The sequence below is a fragment of the Enoplosus armatus genome, chromosome 9 (assembly GCF_043641665.1).
Source record: "Enoplosus armatus isolate fEnoArm2 chromosome 9, fEnoArm2.hap1, whole genome shotgun sequence".
NCBI classification, from domain to species: domain Eukaryota; kingdom Metazoa; phylum Chordata; class Actinopteri; order Centrarchiformes; family Enoplosidae; genus Enoplosus; species Enoplosus armatus.
Genome location: NC_092188.1, coordinates 4,642,184 through 4,663,760, shown reverse-complemented (window position 1 = coordinate 4,663,760; position 21,577 = coordinate 4,642,184). Strand labels below are relative to the sequence as shown.

At 43.1% G+C, this 21,577-nt stretch overlaps 1 protein-coding gene across 1 annotated transcript in view; it reads right to left on the bottom strand.

The window, feature by feature from the left end:
- The window catches only part of LOC139290785 (raftlin), a 79,773-nt gene that overhangs the window by 43,194 nt on the left and 15,002 nt on the right, over positions 1-21,577 (bottom strand). The window contains exon 2 of the mRNA XM_070912647.1: positions 7,768-7,945. Coding sequence (XP_070768748.1) covers positions 7,768-7,945 — 178 coding nt within the window. The remainder of the gene's footprint in view (positions 1-7,767; positions 7,946-21,577) is intronic.

Genomic DNA, 21,577 nt, shown 5'->3' with positions numbered 1-21,577 from the left:
CCCTGTTGGTTGCTACAAAAAGGCACATCTTCAGGGAACAAAACAGAGGAAGAGAGAGAGAGAGACAGCCAGTACAGTGCACATAGTGCAGCTAAGTGCAAACCATTTGTTGTCTTGTCCTTTCTTCTAAAATTGTTATACCTGCACTATAAACCTAAAATATTTTGGCAATACTGTACTGAGAGTTCTGCAGGTGCCCATATGTGCTGCAAGTTAAGAGGCAGCTTCAAAGGATGAAATGAAAAGCCCTTTTTTCATAATGATGTGCATTCATTTTGGAGAGAAATTAAAACTCCAGTTCATCATTGAGAATTGATGAAAAAGAGATTATTTTAAATCAAGAACCGGCACTTACGCTCTACAGCTTGATTTTGTTTCGTGCTATCAAATGTTTTGCACAGAGAAGGTGTCGCTTCTCTTTAAACAGTGAATAGCTCGTTTTGGAATGAAACTCTGAATGGAAGGAGACGTCTGCAGGAGAGAAGAGGGTGAGAACAACAATTCAAACGGTGCGCTCAGTCCTGGAGGGAGGCCTCGGGTTAAAAATAGCAGCTGCATCACCTGCAGTCCATCTTCTCTGTGTGAAACGGTGACTTTTCATGCAGCGTGCAGCACCGGCTGTCAACCTCTGAGGTCTCGTGTGGTTAGACGGGTGTCAAATGCCTGCCTGCCTACCTGGAGCTCCCTCCTGGGTGAATACACCTGCTAACCGCCCCTCCCCCCCCCCACCGTGTCTGCCCACAGATAGGTCACATGCTTTGTTTTCGCCGTAGAACATCTTGTGTTGGACTAATCACTCCCGCTGGAGCTGAACGTTCACATGATAACTAATTGCGTATTACCTGTTAATGGCTTGCTTTGGGATTTGTTTCAGCAGTGTAGCGGCTACATCATTTGTAAATGTGTGGTTTCCACTTACACCGCGCTTGCTGTGGTGCGAAAAGGGATTGTGTTGACATATTATTGTTTTTCAGTGGTAGTCAAACTGCCAGTTTAGTATTTGTTTGTTTAAACTTCTCAGAACAAACCTTCGAGCTCAGTTTGATTTGTTGAAGTAATTTACATAAAGTGGTCACCTTCTTTCTTCATTTTATGTTTGGCACCATTTCTTTGCAGTCAACGCTAATTTCTTTGGTGTTTCTACAAGTGGTGCTCTTTTATTTGTCTGCTCATCCCAAGGTGCTATCACTGCTCATACTACCTACCAGGGATGCAGACATGATACTTGAGACCAGGACTTGAGCTCTAAACACAAAGCAGGGGATGTCATACGTTTTGCAAGTATTTGCAGGATGCAGGATGAAACGTCAGGGGATCACAAAAGTCATATAGGATACATCATCTGGGAATCATGAATGTCTGTACGAAATTTTGTTCCAATCCGTCTTGTAGATTTTAAACTATTTCACTGAATAGGTGAAAACTTTGACGATATTTCACGAACGATATTTCACAAACAAAAATGTCAAACCTCGTGGTGATGCTGGAGGAAAAGTAAGTAGGCTGCATCCTCTGGAGACCATGAATATCTATAAGATCCAATCCGATGTTTGTTGAGATATTTCAGTCTGGACCTGAGACCTGAATCGAAATTTTCATATGACGACTTGTGGCTTTACTTGGACTTACCCGTCGAGACTTCAAAGCAGCTCTCCTCACTACCCATTCCTTCTTTTACTTGTCCACACACTGTAAACTGTTACCGCTGTTAAAATCACAACTGTATCACACAAGACTGTATTTCACGGGAAAGATGTAGCTGAAACGAGACGTCAAATCAAGGTTATATATTCTTTAAAGAAATCTTTGCCAGAGAGTGACTAAGTTTGCATCCAGTTAAGTGTTTTAAATCATTACTTTAAAATAACCGGCTTCAAGAAATTGCTTGAGAGGAGTTGAATTGCACTTGTGTATACAATAAAAGCTCACGCTTTTCTCATGCTACAGAAATAAAGTCAAGGCTGAATAAAACCATTTTGAATATAAGTGAAAAATTTTTTCATCAGGAATAGAGCCGCGTCAGACCTCTAGCCCACCTCCATCACCCACCGCTCATCTATTGATACGACGGCACAGTCAGGGAGCAAACATGAACCCATGTTTAGCACTCTGTCGCTGTGTAGCTTTAATAACACAGTATAGCGCAACTCTCCAAATGTCACATTTTCACACATTTAGGGAGTTATTTCACCAAAGCGAATCCCCTCTAATGGTTTTTAGTATGTACCTCTTTATTTTCCTTTCTCCATCTCTCTCGTGCGCTCTCCACCCTTCTCCTCCCTCTCAACCCATCTCGCTCTTTCAATCCCTCTCTTTCTGTGCCTGAGCACACGGGAGCTCCTTGCAATTACCCAATAATGATGAATATATCCCATCAGACATTGCCTGCTGAACTGTAACCCTATTCCATCGCAATCAAATTGAACACTGGGAAATTTGACAGTTGACATTTTAAATTTTCAAACGGTCCAATCCATTATGTCTGTTTTTTTTTTTTCTTCTTCCTTCCCGCAGCAGGTTGCAATGGGGAGGGGGGGGGGGGGGGCTGCTGATGACAAATTGCTGTCCAAGGTTTCTAAAGTTATAACCCACTTAACCAGGTATGTCAGTCAGGTGACAATGTCTTAACATTTACGGATGACACGGCGCTGTGTGTACACAACCTTTGTTGTAGTTCCTGCAGCGTCACCCCCGCCATGTAAAGTGCCTCGTGGCTGAGGCGAATACTGTAGAGACTTGACAGGGATTGTGTCCACAGACATAATGTGCATGCTAAATAAAGACACTTATGCAGCTGCTGCACACCAGCCAGCTCCTTTACCTTGACTTTGTTTTCAATGCATTCGCAAAAAGCTGTTGGTATTGGAGCAACAGATGAACGGCTGCTCGCTGTCATGCTTTCAATCCCATTCACTGTACCCCCCCCTTCAACAACCTTCCCTGTCTTCTTCTTCTTCTTTTGATTTCTGGGTCTGACAGCGAAAGGGAACTGGAGAGGAGATGCTCTGCTTTTTGGTTTCTCTTATTTCTCTTCCTTCATTTTCCCCTGGTGGACATTTGGATTCCCCTGGACTGGTGCTGATGTGAGCAGCTGTCTCCACGGTGACAGACGCTGGAGATAAAGCCAAGGCCTCGCTTTCGGCTGAGGCCATCAAAGGATGGTAGACTTCTCTGCCCTTTTCACTCAATATCTCTCGCTTTCTCTCTCCTCTTTTAAATCCCACTCAGCCTCCTTCTGTCTTCCTCTCTCTACTTCTTCACACTCCAGCTGTGATATTCTTTTCTTCCTCTCTCCCCCCTCATGGTGTCTTTTTCTCCAGAGCAAGGCAAGCATGTCTTTTTTGAAAAAGGCTGTAGCCTTTTCATACAGAATCGATATTTTTGTTGTCCTGCTTTGCAGCAGCGAAGAGCTGAGGAGTGTTTAGACTGTTTGTTCGAATGTCTGGGCACGCCGAAAGTGAACCTTAAGTGTTCAACACAACAGCATGGGAGGTGATTACTAATGGACACAATCTGCAGGACGGGAGGGCAGATAAGGTGCCATGCATTTCAACTATGTGACCTTCTAAAATGTGGCTGGCTGCCATGTTTTCACTCCACAATAGGTGCGTTATAGTCACCTTAACGCATTCACAAAATAGGTGCAAAGAAGTAAGAGTCATTTCAGTCATGCAGGGTTCCAAAAGTCAAAGGCCATGTTCATGTTCTGCATAGATCATGGTATGTGACTGGCAGTCCCCAGGCTTGGATAGGCGTGACACACAAAAGATGAGTTAGAAAGTCAGTTTTAGATTAGTTCAGCAACTTCTGCGCTGTTTTTCTGAATTTGCTACCATTCTGATTTGCACTTCTGACTGGATTCTTCTCTTTAACAAAGTGGTACTGTAGTATTATGTGCCATCTGCTTTACCAAACTGACCTCTGATAAATAAGGTGAAATAATTAAAACTGATGGCCATAACATTAAGCTATGGTATTGTTAAATTCAGGAGTCTTTTATCTTTCCATGACAATTAAAAGAAGATTTTCAAATGGGGTAATGAAATTGAAAAATACTTAAGTAACATGTGACTCCTCCCAAGTTGAAAAAAAGCCCAAATATTGCTTAATAGGTTTTTATGCTTCACTGAGGTGGAACTGAATCGATCAAGAGAACCAGAGTTTTCAGATAAACCTTGACGTTTCTAGTGCTTCTTCTGCTGTAGACAAAACATTAATGTCATACTATCACTCACAGTTAAGTGCTTCCACTCCACCAGAGAGACAAAAAGAAATGAAGAATAAAAAGAGGGGGGGCGGTGTACATTTCTGTAAAGTCCTGGTTCAAGTCTAGTGGGGGGACCTACGTCTCCATCACCATAGCAGCTTATAAAAACAAGTCTACATGATAGGGAGAGACAAATTCATTGATTGTAAAAGTAAACAGTTATCTTAGGTGGGGGGCTGCAATGAAATGCTGTAAAAGTTACTGATACTTCATTAATTAATTAACTCTTGTCACGTCTTCTTGAATATATTCACATGAAGGCGGCTGATGGGCTGACTTACATTTCATTTTGCTGAACTTTCAGGAATTAGCTCAAAACCTGCGTATGATTTAAATGAAAAATGACAGCATTTATTGCTTGTTTCAATGAGCTCGTGTGGCCGTGTAAGTAATGACTGTGTGAATGTGAGAAGTGACGGCAGAGAGCGACATTACTACAATGCCACAAAACATCTAGAGCAGGAAGCGGGGTGAAGAGTAGGGTTAATATTAGATCCCATCTCCTTCCAACAGTCAAAGCTGATGTCTTTTAACCATGACCACAATCTTTCCTTTACCTTAGCCAAGTCATTTTAGTTGCCTAAACTTAACCAGACCTTAACCATCAGTTGAAGCATGTGTAATGGCTGTATACAGTAGGTCTTTTTTTTTTGACATTTGAGGACTTGATGTAGCAGAAACACGACTAATGAGTGACACCTTTTTAATTAAAAACTTCATCTTGACATAAATGCATCCCCAATGAACAAAGATGCCTCAGATAAGAAGATGTGAGGAGTAAGAATGAACTGCAACAGGTTTTTAAAAGATTTTTCTTTTTGTCCGTCAGAGACTTCAGTTTCTTCCTGCGAGGCACATCGTAACACCTCGCACCGCACAACTCTGTCAAAGCTACAGTGAATAACGATGAAACAGAAAGTCTGACAAACCCAAATTAAGTTGTCATGTTTGCTGTGATGAATTATCTCTCAAGCTGTGGAGGTTGTTTCTCATACTGTACGACAAGAAAAGGCAGCGGATGGTTTCTTCTGAGGGATGAAAACAAGCCCTGATATCTCCAACAAACACCAGCAGGGAGGAGGGAAAAGAAACAGTTTCTCTGTTTTCTGCACACTGCACCTAAGAATCTAAATTATCATCAGCCTACATTTGCACAAACTAATTAATTGCTTCCCTTCTAATTTATTAATTTATTACTTTTGATTATTTTTACTCTTATCTTTTGTTATGTTTTTGTTTATTGCTAACTTTGCTTGTATTATGGTTTTCCTCTTCCTCGTTGAATCCTTACATTTTCTGTTATAACTTTTTCTCTCCCGTGAGGATCAATAAAGTGTTCATGTTATTTTATCTTATCTTAAATTCATCTTTTTACCAAATTCCCTCCGGTCATCCTCCTTCTCCCTTCTGAATCGCATAGCTGATCCTCTATTCATTATTTTTTCTGACAACAACAACAACAACAAAATCCTTCCACAGTAAGTCTCTCCTTAGTATTTATTTTATGTCTTGTGAGTCGTTTTTCTTACACGATCAGTCTGTGGTTGCAGCAGAACTGTCAGGCCAGAGTGGCTCTGATTATTACACGCCTTACTCTTGGTTGCTTGTAATATCGGGTATTGGCTTTCTGCAGTTATTGTACTGTCGCTGTGGGTGAGAGCTTTAGCTAAATGACTGAGATGTCAACGTAGATTAGTGGCAGTGGTGTTGTGTTTCTGCTCAGCGGTGAAGAAATTACAGAAATGGGTTGTCTGCGTTCTGAAATGTGTTTTAAGCTGTGAGGAATCTGGTGGAGTCTGCTCAGGAACGGCAGAGAGTGAGGAGATTTACTCTGTACAATGTCACACGCACATTCACGTAAAGCTATGTAGTCAAAGACGAATGTAAACACAACAAGAGTTAGTATGTGAAGCTCTTAAAACACTGCAAACACCAAGTGAAAGGTTCGAGCGCTGGATCTTTAACCTCTTCAGAAAGAGGCTAGACACTCTCGCACACACACACATTCACGTACAGCAGACGCACATCCACGCCCTGCAGCCAGGGAACAGCGTTTTTGTAAACAGGCCTGGATGCTCGCTGGACTTCAGAGCCAGACAGAGCAGCCACTGGGGCTTCAGCTGCTGGACTCCCCCCAAAAACTTTTTCTCGTAGCTTCAATCTTTTTGATTGTCATGTTTTTACTTGGACTGACTTCACAGTGCGTGGTCCTGAATAAGATGATCAGGTTTCATGACCCCTGGGGCCATCAGGCACATTGAAAACCAACGCTGAATTTTCCCAAAAGCTACAGCAGTTTTTCTGATTAAGTCCAGAGAAAGAGATTCTGACCAGACAAAAAGCAACATCCACCCTCCACCGTCCAACACTCCCCCCCCACATGCCCTTCAACCACCCTTGGAGCTGCTCCCTGGCGTCCTTCCCTGACCGGAGCGTGCGCCCACCCCCACAGTTCCCAGGACAGAGGGGCTCGGACACAAGGCTGGAGGGCAAAAATAGGGGGCGGCGGTGACTTTGGGCTGTGCAGCCGGTTTTGGCCAGATGACTGAAAGAGCTGGAGATAGAGGATTGAGATTATTGCTGACTCACGTCCAAATACAGCTGCCCACATGACAGCTTGCTGAGCCACAAACAGATGTTGTGATGCTCTGGTGTCGAAACTGAAGCAACACTGAAAGGTTCTACGACTGATGTGAAATCCAACAGAACCGTTTATTTTTCTAGATGGTAGTCCATTGTGGATATCTCTCTGCCCGCATGTATCCCACGTTACTAACATAAAAAATAATTTCTGAAACATAAAACAGCAGCTGTAAACATGTGTAATCATTATATAAACCCTAATGTCATTTACCATTCAAAACAAGAAGATGAAGCAAAATCTGATTCCCACCATGTGTTTTTCTGCATAATGACACCAATTAAGGTACATTAGTAATCTCAACATATTTTCTTAAGTGACTGTAATGGCTGCATTACTTTGTGATAACAAAGGTCTCATCCTCAGGGGTACAGCTAAGACTGCACATGTCAGTGAGTTCTAGCAGCAGGAAACATAAAACCTTTTGGGTGCATGGGACCTAAAAACTAGGGTGAAAATCGCAAACAATTAGCCTTTAGTAGCAGTACACACAATTGTACTGTGCATGGCCTTAATCTTCCTGGAGCAGACAATGACCACTAATAATACTTTTGCATACATTATTTCACTGGAAAACAAATAGAAGCCCATTGTTGTTAACCTTTAATGACTGAATTGTCTGAAGAAACTGTAGGTGGATGTTTCCATTAGCTTCGGCTGGTGGGGACTTATGTTCTCCCTTACCTCCTTTATAAATATATTCCAATGTCAGATTAAATCACGGGTCTCCTGTTTATGTTCATGTTTTTATTTCACACTTGCTTTGGCAATGTAAACACAAGTTTCCCATGCCAATAAAGCCCCCGTTTAATTTGAATTTGAATAATTACACATTTAATAGTCATAAAATCACTCTTACCCGTCGTTGAGTCGGACCAGTATGGCCCGGTAGAGCTGGTGCTGAGGGCTGTTGGACTCTGGACCACAGGGGTGGATGAACGGGTGAACGGCTGCCAGAACAAAGCCCTGCTGGTAAAGCTCCTGCAGCTGGCCTGGCAGTTCCCGCACCGACGAGAGACGCAGCGTGGACGTCCCACCTGAGGGGCACCGAACAGGGAAACCATGTGTGAGACACGTCTTTGCTGCTGAGTGCTAATGACTGAGCTGTTTCTGCATTCAACTTTCTGGAAAAAAAAGTTTCTTGCTTCTCAAACAGAGCTGTGAGTTTGGATTTCTGTTCATGAAATGTGAGTTTTCTGTGCTCCTCGTCTGTCAGCCATGGTGGGGGCCACCGCTCGTGTCCATCATGCACTTATTCTTCTGTTTATTCTAAACAAATCACTGCTGAGTCTCCAAAGAAATCACTTCTGCTACAACAGAAGGACACAACAAAAAGACACATTCGTTTTTCGTATATATATTCGTTTCTAATTTCCTGCAGTGTGAATCACTTTCAACTGTGTATGAGAGAGTATGCATGTCACTTGCCCTGTCTGCTTTTCTTCCTCTTTGGCCTCACGACATCTCCGTAACACCTGACTTTTCACGGAGCTTTCCAGAGCTTATCATTCCCCACCTGTCCACCAGATGCCCTCAGACTTTCCCGCCATTTGCCAATCACCTGATCCTGCTCCTCTCTGCCCACCTGACCCCCATTGCCTCGCTGACCCACACCTGTCCCTTGTTCCCTGATATGGCCCCAACATGCAGTATATATATACACCAGCCACTCTCTCCTGCCTTCTTGTTGCTGAATGTTTTGCTTTCTTCTTAACGATAGCTTCTCTTGAAAGCCATTTAATTCTGCTCTGACGGTGCCTGAATGTGTGTTTTCTTCCCTGTTGCACCTGAAATGTGACATTTAGAGAATATTAAAAAAAAATCTTAGTGGGAACAGTTAAGCAGATTTAGTCGTTCCAGTCTTCATGCAGCTCAGTGGGAAGAGCAGCAAGAAATATCCAAAGCATACATTTTCAGGTGACTCTAAAGTAAACTGATGAAAGGAAACCACGTGAGAAATATTCTTCCACTGCAGTTCTTAGTATGTGGACTATTTCTGTCACACTATGCAAATTATGTAAATGACAGTCCTTTTTCACAGCAGTTAGCCTCTTTTTGATTTCTTCCATTGTATTCATGCGTGAGGTCTTTATTATTGTAGGAAGGTTCCAGTACAGGAAGACCTGCCTGACTTCACACGGTCTTTTATGGTAATATCCAACAGCACAACAGAGATGAAGAGGCACCAAATTGGAAGACAAGAACTGCTCTACAAAAAAAGAAAAAAAAATCCCCACGTGAAGATTTGCAATTCAGATACCAACACTGATTTTAGAGTCATTCCCGGTTTGTTTTGGCAATTAGCATCACGCTTTTCGCTCCATCCCCTCAATCTGGGAGTTAATAAGAGTGGATCAAAATCCAATCAGAGCTGATTGCTTAGGCTCTGTATCACGGCAGCTATCTATATTCTGACACTTACTTTGATTCCCTCTCAGCTCATCTTAACTGTCCAAGTAGTGCGGACAGGAGCCTGACATTAATGAGCTGCAATCAGCGAGTGGCCGGCTGTTCAAAAAAAGAAAGTAAGGGACGGAGTTGCCGTGCAAAGCTCTTCTGCAGCAGACAGCCGCTGGTGACGGCCTGGTTCAGGGAGCAACCAGCTGTGTTACAACAAGCCACACACAGCTTCTGTCAGGCAACATCAGCCAATCAGGATGTATGGTAATGAGTGGGGGAAGGGAGAGCGGTTCAGGTTCAGGAATAGGAGCAATTAGATTTGAAAATGGAGAGCTTGATAGCGGGAAGGAGAGGAGGATAGACAGGAAAGATGGAGGAAGAAACGATAGAGAGGTCAAAACAGAAAGGAAGAGAGGGACCGTGATCGAGACGGTGCCTGGCCCCAGATGCATGACGGCTGGGATCCCAGCGGTACGCTGTACGAGGCGACATTTACTGTAGGCCAAACAGCTGGGGCGCGTGGGAGAGTGCCAAGACAAAGAGCTGGATGCAAAACGAGAGACCAGAGAGAGGGTGAGGAGGGGGAGAGAGAGGGAGAGGTGGTCTGGTTGTCTGTACGAGCTGTCACAAGACGTGGGAAATGCCGCTTTGGCTAATTAGAGTCAATGAGACTATACAGAACAAAATGTTCAGATCCATGGGAAAAGTCAAAGTACATCAGTTCAATGGGAGGTCAGAGAGAGGGCGAGTGTGGGCGGAGCAGACTTGCGAGACGATGCCAGGGCTGTTGTGTGTTTGGTCTCAGGTAGAGTCGAACAATGCTTTCAAATAATAACAGTATAATCCATGACAAGGCTGGAAAAGCTACCTTCAAGGTGTGTTTGGGGACAGATTACTCCATATTTGAAAACCCAAAAACTGCAGATATAATGAACTGTATGTGTTTAATATCTGTTTCTGATGTATCACCAAAATCTGCAAAAACCTGAATGCAACACTACCCTTCCAGCCTCTGATTGAAAACATCATTTTGAGTTGTGTAAAATGGTTTGCGCCGTACACATTCAGTGTAGTTGTTTTTCCCACGATGCAACACAAGGGCATCAGGGGCCAAATTCAGGTCAGCCATCCCACATTTAAACTCCTGACACGGAACAGCACGCTCTCACACATCCCGAGTGCCGTTGCTTGATTTGATGTTAAAGTCTTGTTAATGTGTGCAAAGCAGTTCTGCATGACATCTGTGTCATTGACTACATTTGGCGAGTGCAAACAAAGCTTTTTGGCTAATCATGTGGATCTGTTGATCTAATAATGTGACAGCGACTGATTTATTAAACTGCCCGTGTAGTGCTGCCAATGTATAGTTCCACACGCGTTTCTACCGTCTATTGTTGATTGTTGTGCATGTCGTTACATTCACAGTGGTGTTTGCTCCTTTACGTCTTTACATTTCATGCATTATGTATCTAAGAAGCCACCTAAGCGTTTTATTGCACATTGCACTTTGGTATGATTGTATGTGACGAATACAATATGAATGAAATATGAATTTGAAATTGTTGTCTCGATTATTGAAGGGGAAGCATAATTACATTGCACATCACTTACTGTACAGGATCAGGACTACTGGAAAACAATGTTAGACAGGAAATATTGCGTGCTCACTGACTCTAGTTGAGTCCAATGACTTTTGATTCACTGTTTTTCATCTAATGCTTCTTTAGTTTGTTCAGACTGAGCGCAAAGCAAACTTCAGGGGTGGCTTGATTACATGTAAAGCAAATGCAAACATGCAAGCGGATGCGAGCAGATGCAAATTGGCCCTGGGTGGTGAAAACTGAGGCACAGATGCATCCGTGTGAGCTGAAAATGTTTCAGCTTGAGTGGAAAAAATTTGGACTAATCTGAGGCTTTATGACTCCAATTCACGAACACACAGCGGTAAGAAGACAAGCAGAGGTGTCTGAAAGAAAAGTTCCTGGCAAGTTTTGAGATCAGAGGCTGTGCTGTCACACAAACAGCACAGGCACACTCCGCACATACCGCCGATGCATATATTATATACAGCCAGTGTCTGCACAGTCGGCATATAAGCTGCTTGTGGCGAAGAAACACAGACAGCAGTCAAATCTGCATGAATAAAGAGGTGAAAAATGTTCGCGTTAAATCTAAAAGGACCGTAACAATCAGCTAGTATATTCAGCCTAGTTATACTTGAAAATTCAAGAGCCACTGTATCAAAGGCTGTTTAAATACAAAGGAGCTTTTAGATGTATATGTATATACTGTATTTCACCTCTTCTTGACAGGCAGCTAATCCCTATTGATAGCCTCCACTTTCCCAAACACTGGTCACTAGGCCCGAAAGCCTCTTCAAGGGAACAACCCAGTTTAGATAACTGACCAGCGGTACATCTGCAGTTAACCTGGCTGATTAGTGACAGCATGAAAAAACTAACACCAATCCTTTCACACTTGTGGCCGTGTCACAATACTAACAGTTGATGCTGTTGGACCGTTTCCGGACTTCAGGTTGTATCTCTAATCTGATTTGTGTCAATATCTGTAATTGATTGCAGCTGTTATTCTTTAGGAATGAGATTATCATAATCCTTTTGTACCGAATCTGTCACTCCCCACTCTTTACACCTTGGAGAACCACCCCTTCCTCTGGCAGACAAATTCAACTAAAGCTCATGTGTGTGACATTGTTCAACCATTTCGTGCTGGCTGTAACATAGTGATGCCTTCAGCGTGCTACACTGCATCATCAGGACTGCAATAGAGGAAAAAGGGATTTCTGGAACAAGCCTGCTAGCGCCAATCAGGAGGCAGCTCCTGTGATGTAGCTAGAGAGCTGATTCAGTTCGGATCCCAATTCTTCCTCCCGGGCACAAATCCAGAGGTTCATTGTGAAACCACGAAAGAAGCAGAAGAGGAAGAAGGGGAGAGAGAAAAAAAAAAATCATATGCTGTCCCCTCAGGGCAAGTGAGTGCTTTGGCTAAAAATACTCCTCCAAATTTCTCAATCACACTCTGTCCTACTGCGCCACAATGCAGGAGCTTTAGAAGTTAAAAGGCGTGGAGGAATTAACACAAAGAAATAGGCCGCCATCGCAAATGGGTGAAATGTATTCGTCTTCCTAGCCCTCCTGCTCCTCCTCCCTCCCTTCTCCTCCCTTCCTCCACCGCTGGCTGCCTTTAGAAATGGAATTAATCCTTCTGTGATCTGTGATTTTGTTTTTTCTTCCCTTCCCTCTTCACTTTGGTACGACATGAACACCCTGTCCTTTCCCCAGAGGGATGCTATTGCGTGTGCGCATGATTCACGAGGCGGTAAATATTAAGTAGAAAATGAAACCGTCTTTGGTTGCTCTCTGATCCCCTTAGTTGAGATGAGTAAATAAGGAATGGTTTCAATTAGGCAGTGGGAACACAGCCGCTGGCGACTTCTTAGGTTGGCTTTAATCGTTGTGTGAGCTGCTAATAATCTCATCCAGAGGCCGTTAAACACACAGGCTCTACATTTATTTATCAGACCAAATTTTATTTATCATGCTGTCCCCAGAGCAAAGTGTTGCCCAGTGCTAAATCTCATGCTGTTGTACGGATGTTTACTATGGTTACTATGCCTTAAAATCGTGTTATCCAAGGAGAATCTCTTTGTTTGCGTAGATGAGAGCAAATTAGCCGCCGTATAACTGCTGTATGCGAGTGTCAGTGTTGATGTTTTATACTGCGAATATTTAGGGCTTTGAAGGAGCCTGTGGTTGATCAGACAGACAATCTGGTAAACCTTACATGGCAAACTGGCAGCCAATTACTTCATCCCGTCTTTTTGTTTACCCTGGAAGAAAAATCTCGCACATATCAGCAGAGAAGAGCCCTAAACTCACAGGAACAAATCGCTTCGTGACAAATAATGAAGAAAAAAAAAGAGGGGGGGGAGGGCTTCTGGCTGACAACCAACAAATTGGTTTTCTGGAAAATTGTGTTAGCGCAGAGCCGTCAAACAGACACTGCCATTAAACACAGAGGAGGAAACAAAAGTGGCGGGAATGTATGTATGAATGTATGAGGAGGGAGTGATAGCCGTGTCTTCAGGCTAATGGAAAGACGCACCATTGGTTGCTCACTGTTCACGTTGGATGACAAGTCAGGGGTCAAAATTGGGGTCCTGTGGTTTTACCGTCACCAGAATATTACAGGAGTGCGCAGTCAATTACACAATATCCTGTGTGTGCTGTGGTGACGTAGCTCCCACAGATAACTTGTCGATCAAATGCATGTATGAATGTCTTTTTTGTCCCCTCAGTTCTCTATTCAGGCAGTTTGAAATGTCTTTAAATTGTCGTTTAACTTCCATTCTTGACCTTGGTGACGTTTTCCGAGGTCAAGAGAGTGACCTTTGAATCTCAGCCAACATGGACGAGAAGTCCTCAGAGAAAAGAAATGGAAATCATTCACAATTCCATGACAACCGAGCGAACTCCATCTGCTGAGGAAGATCATGAGATATGATCAAAAGCTACAGAACAGCTACTAGGTGGAGCTTGTGGTGAGATTGTTTTCCTAACAACGTTCAGATTGAATCGATTATCCAATTGCAAAAATGTTATCATGTAGATAAGAATGTGGCCCGCACAAGATAAAAAGAGACAGAAGAAGAGGGTGACGAAGAAGAATAAGGTCATTTACACGAAAAAATTACAAATAATACAAAGTATTAACAAGGGAATTAAAATAGGCTTAGGTTTAGTACTGAGACAGGTTGTGGCTGACTGTTCAAAGAGAGAGCAGGAGGGAGGCAGTGTGTGTGAACAAGCCTCGCCTGGCTCTGTATTCAGTTCAGAGTGAAGATGTAAACATGCAGTTTGAATATGTATGCATGAGAGAGTTCATCTGAGGAGCAGAATAATAATAAACACCAGCTTCATGTATTTCTCTGAGGATGACCTTCCACACATGGCCACACATATTTAACTGACTCATCAGTTGGAATTAGCAGCTGATGAGTCTCATATCTGGATAAAATCCCCAAAAATGTTTTAATAGTCATAGAGAGCAGGAGACGAAGAAAATAATTCAATTAGAAGAATATGAAGGAAGTGGAGAGAACGAACAAGGAGAGGGAAGAGAAGAAGAAGAAGAAGAAAGAGAAGAAATAGGAGATAAGGGAGAGGAGGAGGAGGAGGATTAGGAACAAGTTGGAGAGGAAGAGGCCTTTCTGGGTGACTTGTGCTCAAACAATTTAACAACCAACACAAACACATGACTCGCATGAATGGCTTAGCAGCTAAACAAAAGCTTTGCTTTCCGTACGTGTCACTCAGAGCTGTCACCCACACATACAGTAATGTTCAATAGTTGCCCTGGTGTGGGATGATCGATGGCGCTGCTCTTCTGATACGTTTATAGAATTTAGAGCATTAATATAGATATTTCAGTTTTGTTCTACATCCCACTTACTGACATGCATTTAAACGTTTTCAACATCTGGCCGGTGGGCTTCTTAATCCACCTCAGGAATGTAGGAAAAGCTTCTTCCTAAGGTGGTTTGAGCAACTGGAGAGCGATGTATCTACAATACTTCACAGTTATTTTTCCTTTTTGTGGCGACAATCGTGAGGTAAATGATAGAAATACAGCACACTAGGAATGAGCCCTAGCACATATTTGACTGGACACCACACGCTGGATAGTGTGGTGGCATGCATTGTGTTGTGTGCATCGGCACCCCCTCTGTGTCGACATTGTATTTTTATATATATATCAGACAGCTATTTGATCTGCCCAAGACACTGGAAGTGGAGGAGGAGGCAAACTGGTGCACTTCAATGGACAGGCAGGTAAGTAGACAGGTGACAGGTGACAGAAGCTCAACGGAACAAACATAAAGACAGCAACTAAAATGAACTGGCACTGGAACAAAGGACGTGGACCGGTATTTGTAGTGAGTGGCTGATGAGGGGAGTGAGAACAGGTGAGCGGGTGAATGAGGAAGTATGTTGGAAAAGTCTGAGGGCATCTGGTGGACGGCTCGAGGATGACAGGTCTGGAGACAGGGACCCATAGAGAGGGTGGATAGGTATAAATTAGTTTACCCAACATGGATGAAAATCTGGGTAGGACCGTGACTTTATTGCATAATCATGACTGCGAGTTGGTACCTCCACCTCAAGATCACATATGCGGCTTACGTTTCAACATCTGGCTAGAATGTGTCTCAGACCACGTTCATGATCGTCTCTAACGCTCCTTGGTTGCATTCACTCTTGGATAGTTAGCTGGTCTAAGACGCATGTAAATACAGGCAAGATAAAGGCTTTTTGCTACTGTAAAGCTGCCAGTTTGAATCCTTCAAAAGGTTCGGAAGAAGACATGCATAGGAAACATTTCTCCCTGTCTTAGAAAATCTTGTCAGTGTGCCTTTGAGCAGCGCGTTTGAGTCCCAAACTGATCAAGTGTAGCTTTTGTATTGAAAAAGCAGCACAGTAAGACGCCGCGCATGCTCAGTCACCTTCCCGTGGATAATTCTCACTTTGCATGAATAATAAAAGAAAAAGAAATCCCTCAACTTTGAATTGAAATCCTGCCTCTGACACTGGCTCACTTCCCCTTTTAAACCCATCTGCCATGTAAGCACCTCTGAGCTGCAGCCTGATGCATTTCCATCACTCAACACATTTAAAAATAAATGAGTAAATATGAAATTAATAAGCTGAAAGATTGAAGCGCCGAGGCTCTGCACACACACGCGCGCCATGCTCCGCCTCTGGGAGAAATGGTTCGACCGCATTTGCATAGGGAAGAAAATAGCCCGGCATATATTATCCACCCGCTGCAGCTGATTTCTGATCCTGCTGCTCTTATCCACCACATCTCTCATTCTGTGATATCGCCTCGCCTCATCATGATTTGGAGAACTGTTTGTTTCTGCTAATAGTAATGGCTCAATTAGCAGCTGATGTGTTCATACTGGTGCACAGCATCTTAGATGACAGAGGGTTTTTATTTTCTTTCAGATAAAAGAAGAAGGTGAGTGAGATGCTGCTATGCCACTTGGGAGAGGAGGAATTTATTTCTGGTACGACACAACACGACTTTCAGAACCTGACAACACAGAAATAAAACAAGTCCTGTGCTTAAGCACAACTTCGAGATACATCAGTGTTATGCTTTACGTAAAGCAGCTATAATTAATATTATTAAATTAAACAGGGATCACAGGCCTGCTTGTATGTGAAAGGAGTTGCCCCCGACCTTCAGCTCTCCAGAGCGTTTTAGTGTCTTTCAGTTAATTGTTTTGGTTTTTTGGCCCACAACTTTATTGTTTTGGTTCACTTCCTCCTCTCTTATAACGCTGTTTTCGGCTGCAGCAGGCAGCTGTTTTCACGAAAGAAAAGCTCTCATAAAGTGCGGTGAACATAGCGGAGCATTTAGCAGCTGAAGAGTCAGGAGAAGGTGGCGACCAAAACAGAGTTATAAGAGAGTGAATATTGGACCTACATTCTGCTAGATTTGTGAAGAGGCACCTGTTCTTTCAACTTTTCATATGTCAGCTTCCGTTGCCCTCATGTGGTCAACAAATCCGTTATATGTTTCGGCCACTTAAGGGAAAGCATTGTCACATTAACACCTTATAAGGTTGGCGAACGTTTAAGTAAACAGTTGCCTATTTACACGTAGCAACATTAGCATTTATTTGTCTTACTGTTTCTGGCCTGCATGTACCGTACAAGTGCATTACTCCCTCTGCTGTCAGCAGCAATGTGTATTTTGTCACCTGTGTGCGTGTGCATGTACCTGTGCCTAATGCTCATAGTAGAGTGCGAAATAAAAACAACAGGAGAAGGCCCACTAGTAGTCAAGAACCACCTCTTGGTGTTGGCTATTTATAATCCTAATCTCCTTCCAATTACTTTACATTGTTTTATTTTCCAAAGCAATCATTCTGCAACGCCACAATGTATATTCCCTGAGCAGAATGAGTAATAAAACCTGCTACAAATCTGTGCACCTTCCTAAAGTCTTGATAAAAAGCAATACAACATAAATATACTGTAATTGGCCTTTTGGAACTGAAAGCACCACCCCACTATTCTCTCTGTGAAGTAGTCATATCGTTATTCAGTGTCCAATTAAAATGGCCTTACTCTCCTCAGGAGCTCTCCACTCCTGTGAGGACCACCTGCAGTACCCTCGCTCGGTCTCAGCAGCCCGCCTTGAGTCATTAGCCTTCATACAGGCTCAAAATGGAAATGCCAGCAACTCCTCCGTCCTCCCAACCGCCACCTCCTTTATTTTTGCTCTCCTCTCCCCCAGCTCTGATTTCTCTCACCCCTTTAACACAGGATGGGGAAGTTTCTGTGCTTGGCTTCTTTGCACATTTAGCCCATTTTTCTGCCTCTGCTCTCTGCAGGGAACCTACCCCACTCTCTTCAACTCTCCTTCTCCTCCTCTGTCTCACTTTTACCACCACCACCGCCCCCCCTAAAAACCCTCCATCTATTCCCTACACTGTGTGAGAAGAGCAAATCTTTGAAGGGTCTCTTTTGCTCTATACCTCCTTCTCTGCCTCTACATGTGAGTGTCTATTTTCTGTATTTTTCTGTCATCTCTTCTCCTTAGTGTCAAGACAGTGGAGCAAGCCAGGGCAAGGTATCAGTGGTGTGATGGTGAAATGAAAAAGAATAACTGAGAGCTCCAGTTGGTCAAACATTGGCTAGTATAAACAAGACCAACATTTACTGTAGGTCTTGCTGTCCACAAGTCTGAGAGCGGCGATGCTTTGAGAGCTAAAAGCGAACATCAACATGCTAACATGCTCACAATGCTAATATGATGATGATTAGCAGGTATAATGTTTACTTCTGAGTTTAGCATGTTAGCATACTAACGTTTACTAATTAGCTCTAAACACCAAGTACAGCTGAGGGCTGATGGGAAATCCCGTTTTACAGCTTTTTTGTTATAGTATTGGACAAAGCGGTTATTTGACCTGATGATGGCGCTAGAGGGAAAGGTCAGCTGTTCAAGTCGTTAGGATACATCCTTATGTCATGGACTGATTCACAGTTATCAGCCTTAATGACCTGGAAAAGACAAAATTTTAGATATCTTGATATTACGATAACCAAATTCAACACAGTATTGAATCATCCAGCTCAACAAGTACAACAGTGTTAGTTATTTTTTCTGTAGCTGGTTAATTATTTCCATAAAATGTGTCCTGCGAGATAAACAATAGTATAGAGTAGTTGAACAAAGAAGAGCAAGGAGACATTAAGTTATTCTAAAATTCTGTTGTGATGATTATTTTAATTTTGCCTGTGTAGTATGGTATACAATTGCAGCAAGTAGCACCGCTAAAGGACCTCACCATCCTACAACAGAGTGTGAACAGTATGTAACCGCCCGTTTTTTCACCTCTGTGTGAGGAGCAGTCGGGGCCCCTACTGTGTGGACTAATCTATGTCTCTCTCTCTCACTCTCTCCAGCTCTCTGAGGTCCAGGACGGCGTCATTAGCAGTCGGGGCTCACAGTGCAGCTCGGTGGAGCCCTGGGGCCGAAGCTTTGTGCCTTAATTACCCACCTAATGAGTCACTGGGCCTGCTGATGCCTCCCTCCCCCTCTCTCTCTCCCGCACACACACATACACACTTACAGTATTCACTTCATTCCCTTTGACGTATATGCTTAATCACTCATTCACTCACACACACACACACATTCACACTCTTGCTACATCCACCTAATGACTGCAGTTGTACTCACTCTCACTGATTTACACACACACACACACACACATTTATTCGCTCACTTGCTTGTTTGGTCCCTCCGATGACATCCACACTGACTAAATCAAACAAAGCTGTTTAGGTGTGAAAACAATAGATCCACACTGCCGTTTCTTAGGGTTAGGGTTCTCCCTCCACACTGAAAACACTTCAACAGTTACTGTAAATCTTTTCTGCTTCCTTTTATTTGGCAAACAACAGAACTCTGCATCCCAGCCAACACATGTTCAGGAGCCGGACAGACACAACCCAGTTGAGTCACAGCTGGATAAACCTCTGTTCTGTCCCCTCCTGCTCTCTCTGTGATCACCTGCAGTGTTTTGATTCAGCCAATTCACAATATAATTGATCTCATGTACATATTTTTCTGTTTCTGCTCTCAGAAAATGGAAGAATCATAAAATAATGATTTCATTTGAAGCTCACAGATGTCGCCTGTTAACCAGGCAAACATGCTGCTACTGATACGTCAAGAAAATCACTATTTTATGATCATAAAGTTATCAAAATTAAACAAATTAGTCTTGTGTGTACAAAGGAAGAAAAAGTGTGAACATATGCTTCTTTTACATGCATATAATGCGAGTGAAACACGAGCCATAGCGCATTAGGTGAGACGGATGACTGAAGATCCCACCCTCCTGTGCAGACAAGCTGTTGGAGTAGACATGGTTACACAGGCCATGTCCAAACAGACAACAGCCCGTCATTTATTTCAATGAAGCCGGTGCTGACACCGAGCGCTCAGGCAAAAAATGTGTTTAACCTGGCTCAACTTTTGCTGCAACTCAGCGTCATCCAACAAACTGCTCATTCCTGGTAAATGAACGTGTGACAGCGTATTTCTACTGTTTACTTCTCAATCTTTGCAACAGAGGATAAAACTGTTGCTGTGATGGCTTTCCAGAGATGTAAAATCCTTCCTCTTAATATTATAAACTACTGTGCAGTGTTTTGTCATTCAAACTCATGAATCTATTACTCAAACAGGCCCTCCTGGATCCTATTTCATTGTCTCACAAGTACCTGAAACAACGTGCCCCCACCGGCGCAGCCCCTTGTTTTTATTTTGTAAAACGCACGGCTGTTTTTGGGGCTGAAAATCCGGTTTCTCACTCATTCACATTTATGTTTTCGCTCTTGTTTCAATCACTCACTTCAGCTCGGATGTAGAGAAGCAATCAGATGCACCACAGAACAAATACTGTACATTTGAGGGCAGTTATTCAAATGAAATTGTATTATATTATTGAGCGCAGTTTCTTTCACACAGACAGACAGACAGACAGACAGACAGACAGACTTGAGACACACACTCTCCCTGTGCCTTCACACCTCCTGCGCTCTCCCGCCTCACATTCTCACAGTAACACTCAGACCGATGGGATCACACCTGCATGCAGAGCAGAACAGTCTGCTCCTGTTCACTTCCCAGATGCTGCGAGCGGACATGATGACACTTGCTGCGCTAATAATGTAGGACAGAGCTGCTGCCAGGGGTCGAATCCCACAGCCACGAAGTGCTTTATCAAACGGGTTCGACCATGAATGTTTCACTGAAAACAAACAAACTAATTTTGATACCACTCATATCAGTGATGAGTGAAAATTAAGTTGTGGGAATGACAAAGTATTCCTGATATATATTTACAGAGTGAAGGACACAAATGTCTTCAATACATTTTGTAAAATGTAACATAAACTCAGCGATGTTGACAATTCACACGTTCACATTCCCAGCTTAGGAAATCTTACTATTAGGGTAATGTCCACCAGAGGATGGCTTTAGAGTGGGGAAAAAAACAGGAAAATGGCACCTTGGAAAATTGGTGGAGCATGTGCCCTGAGGCTAAAATTCAAAAATCAAAACTTGTGACCGGAGGAGCGAGGAAAATCTGGACGCAGGAAGCGAATGAGACACGCTTTTTTTGGCTCTGTCAACAACTCCTGTTAAGATGCCCTTGAGCAAGGTGCTTAACGGCCGACTGCTCAGATGGAGCTGCTGACTGGCACCAGACCAGGTTGTACTGGGCAGCTCCCAGGTCTTAATGTCTGCAACTGAGAGAGTGTGAAGGGCGTTGCTGAATAAGAGCACACAACAGAGCTTTTCTGGGTAAATAAAGATAAAAAAAACAAATAGACTGGATGGCCGGCTAAATGCTAATACAATTGCTCTCAATTTTGTCTAGACAGAGCATTATGGCTGCCTGGGCAAATTTCTAAATACATATGCATCTCTCAATCTGTGTCCAGCGCTCCGGCGGAAGCTTTTACGGGAGAAAAAATCCAAATGCATCTACTGTTCCCCTCGCTGATTGACTGGAACAGTGTATTTTGAAGGCGTGCAGCTAAATGAATAGGCGCCGGATGTCTTGATGGGGGAAAACTACCTATAATTTGTTCAGCCAGTAAAAAGGTTTATATATAGAAAGAAAAAAGGTCTGTATCTTTTCCCTCTGTTTCATT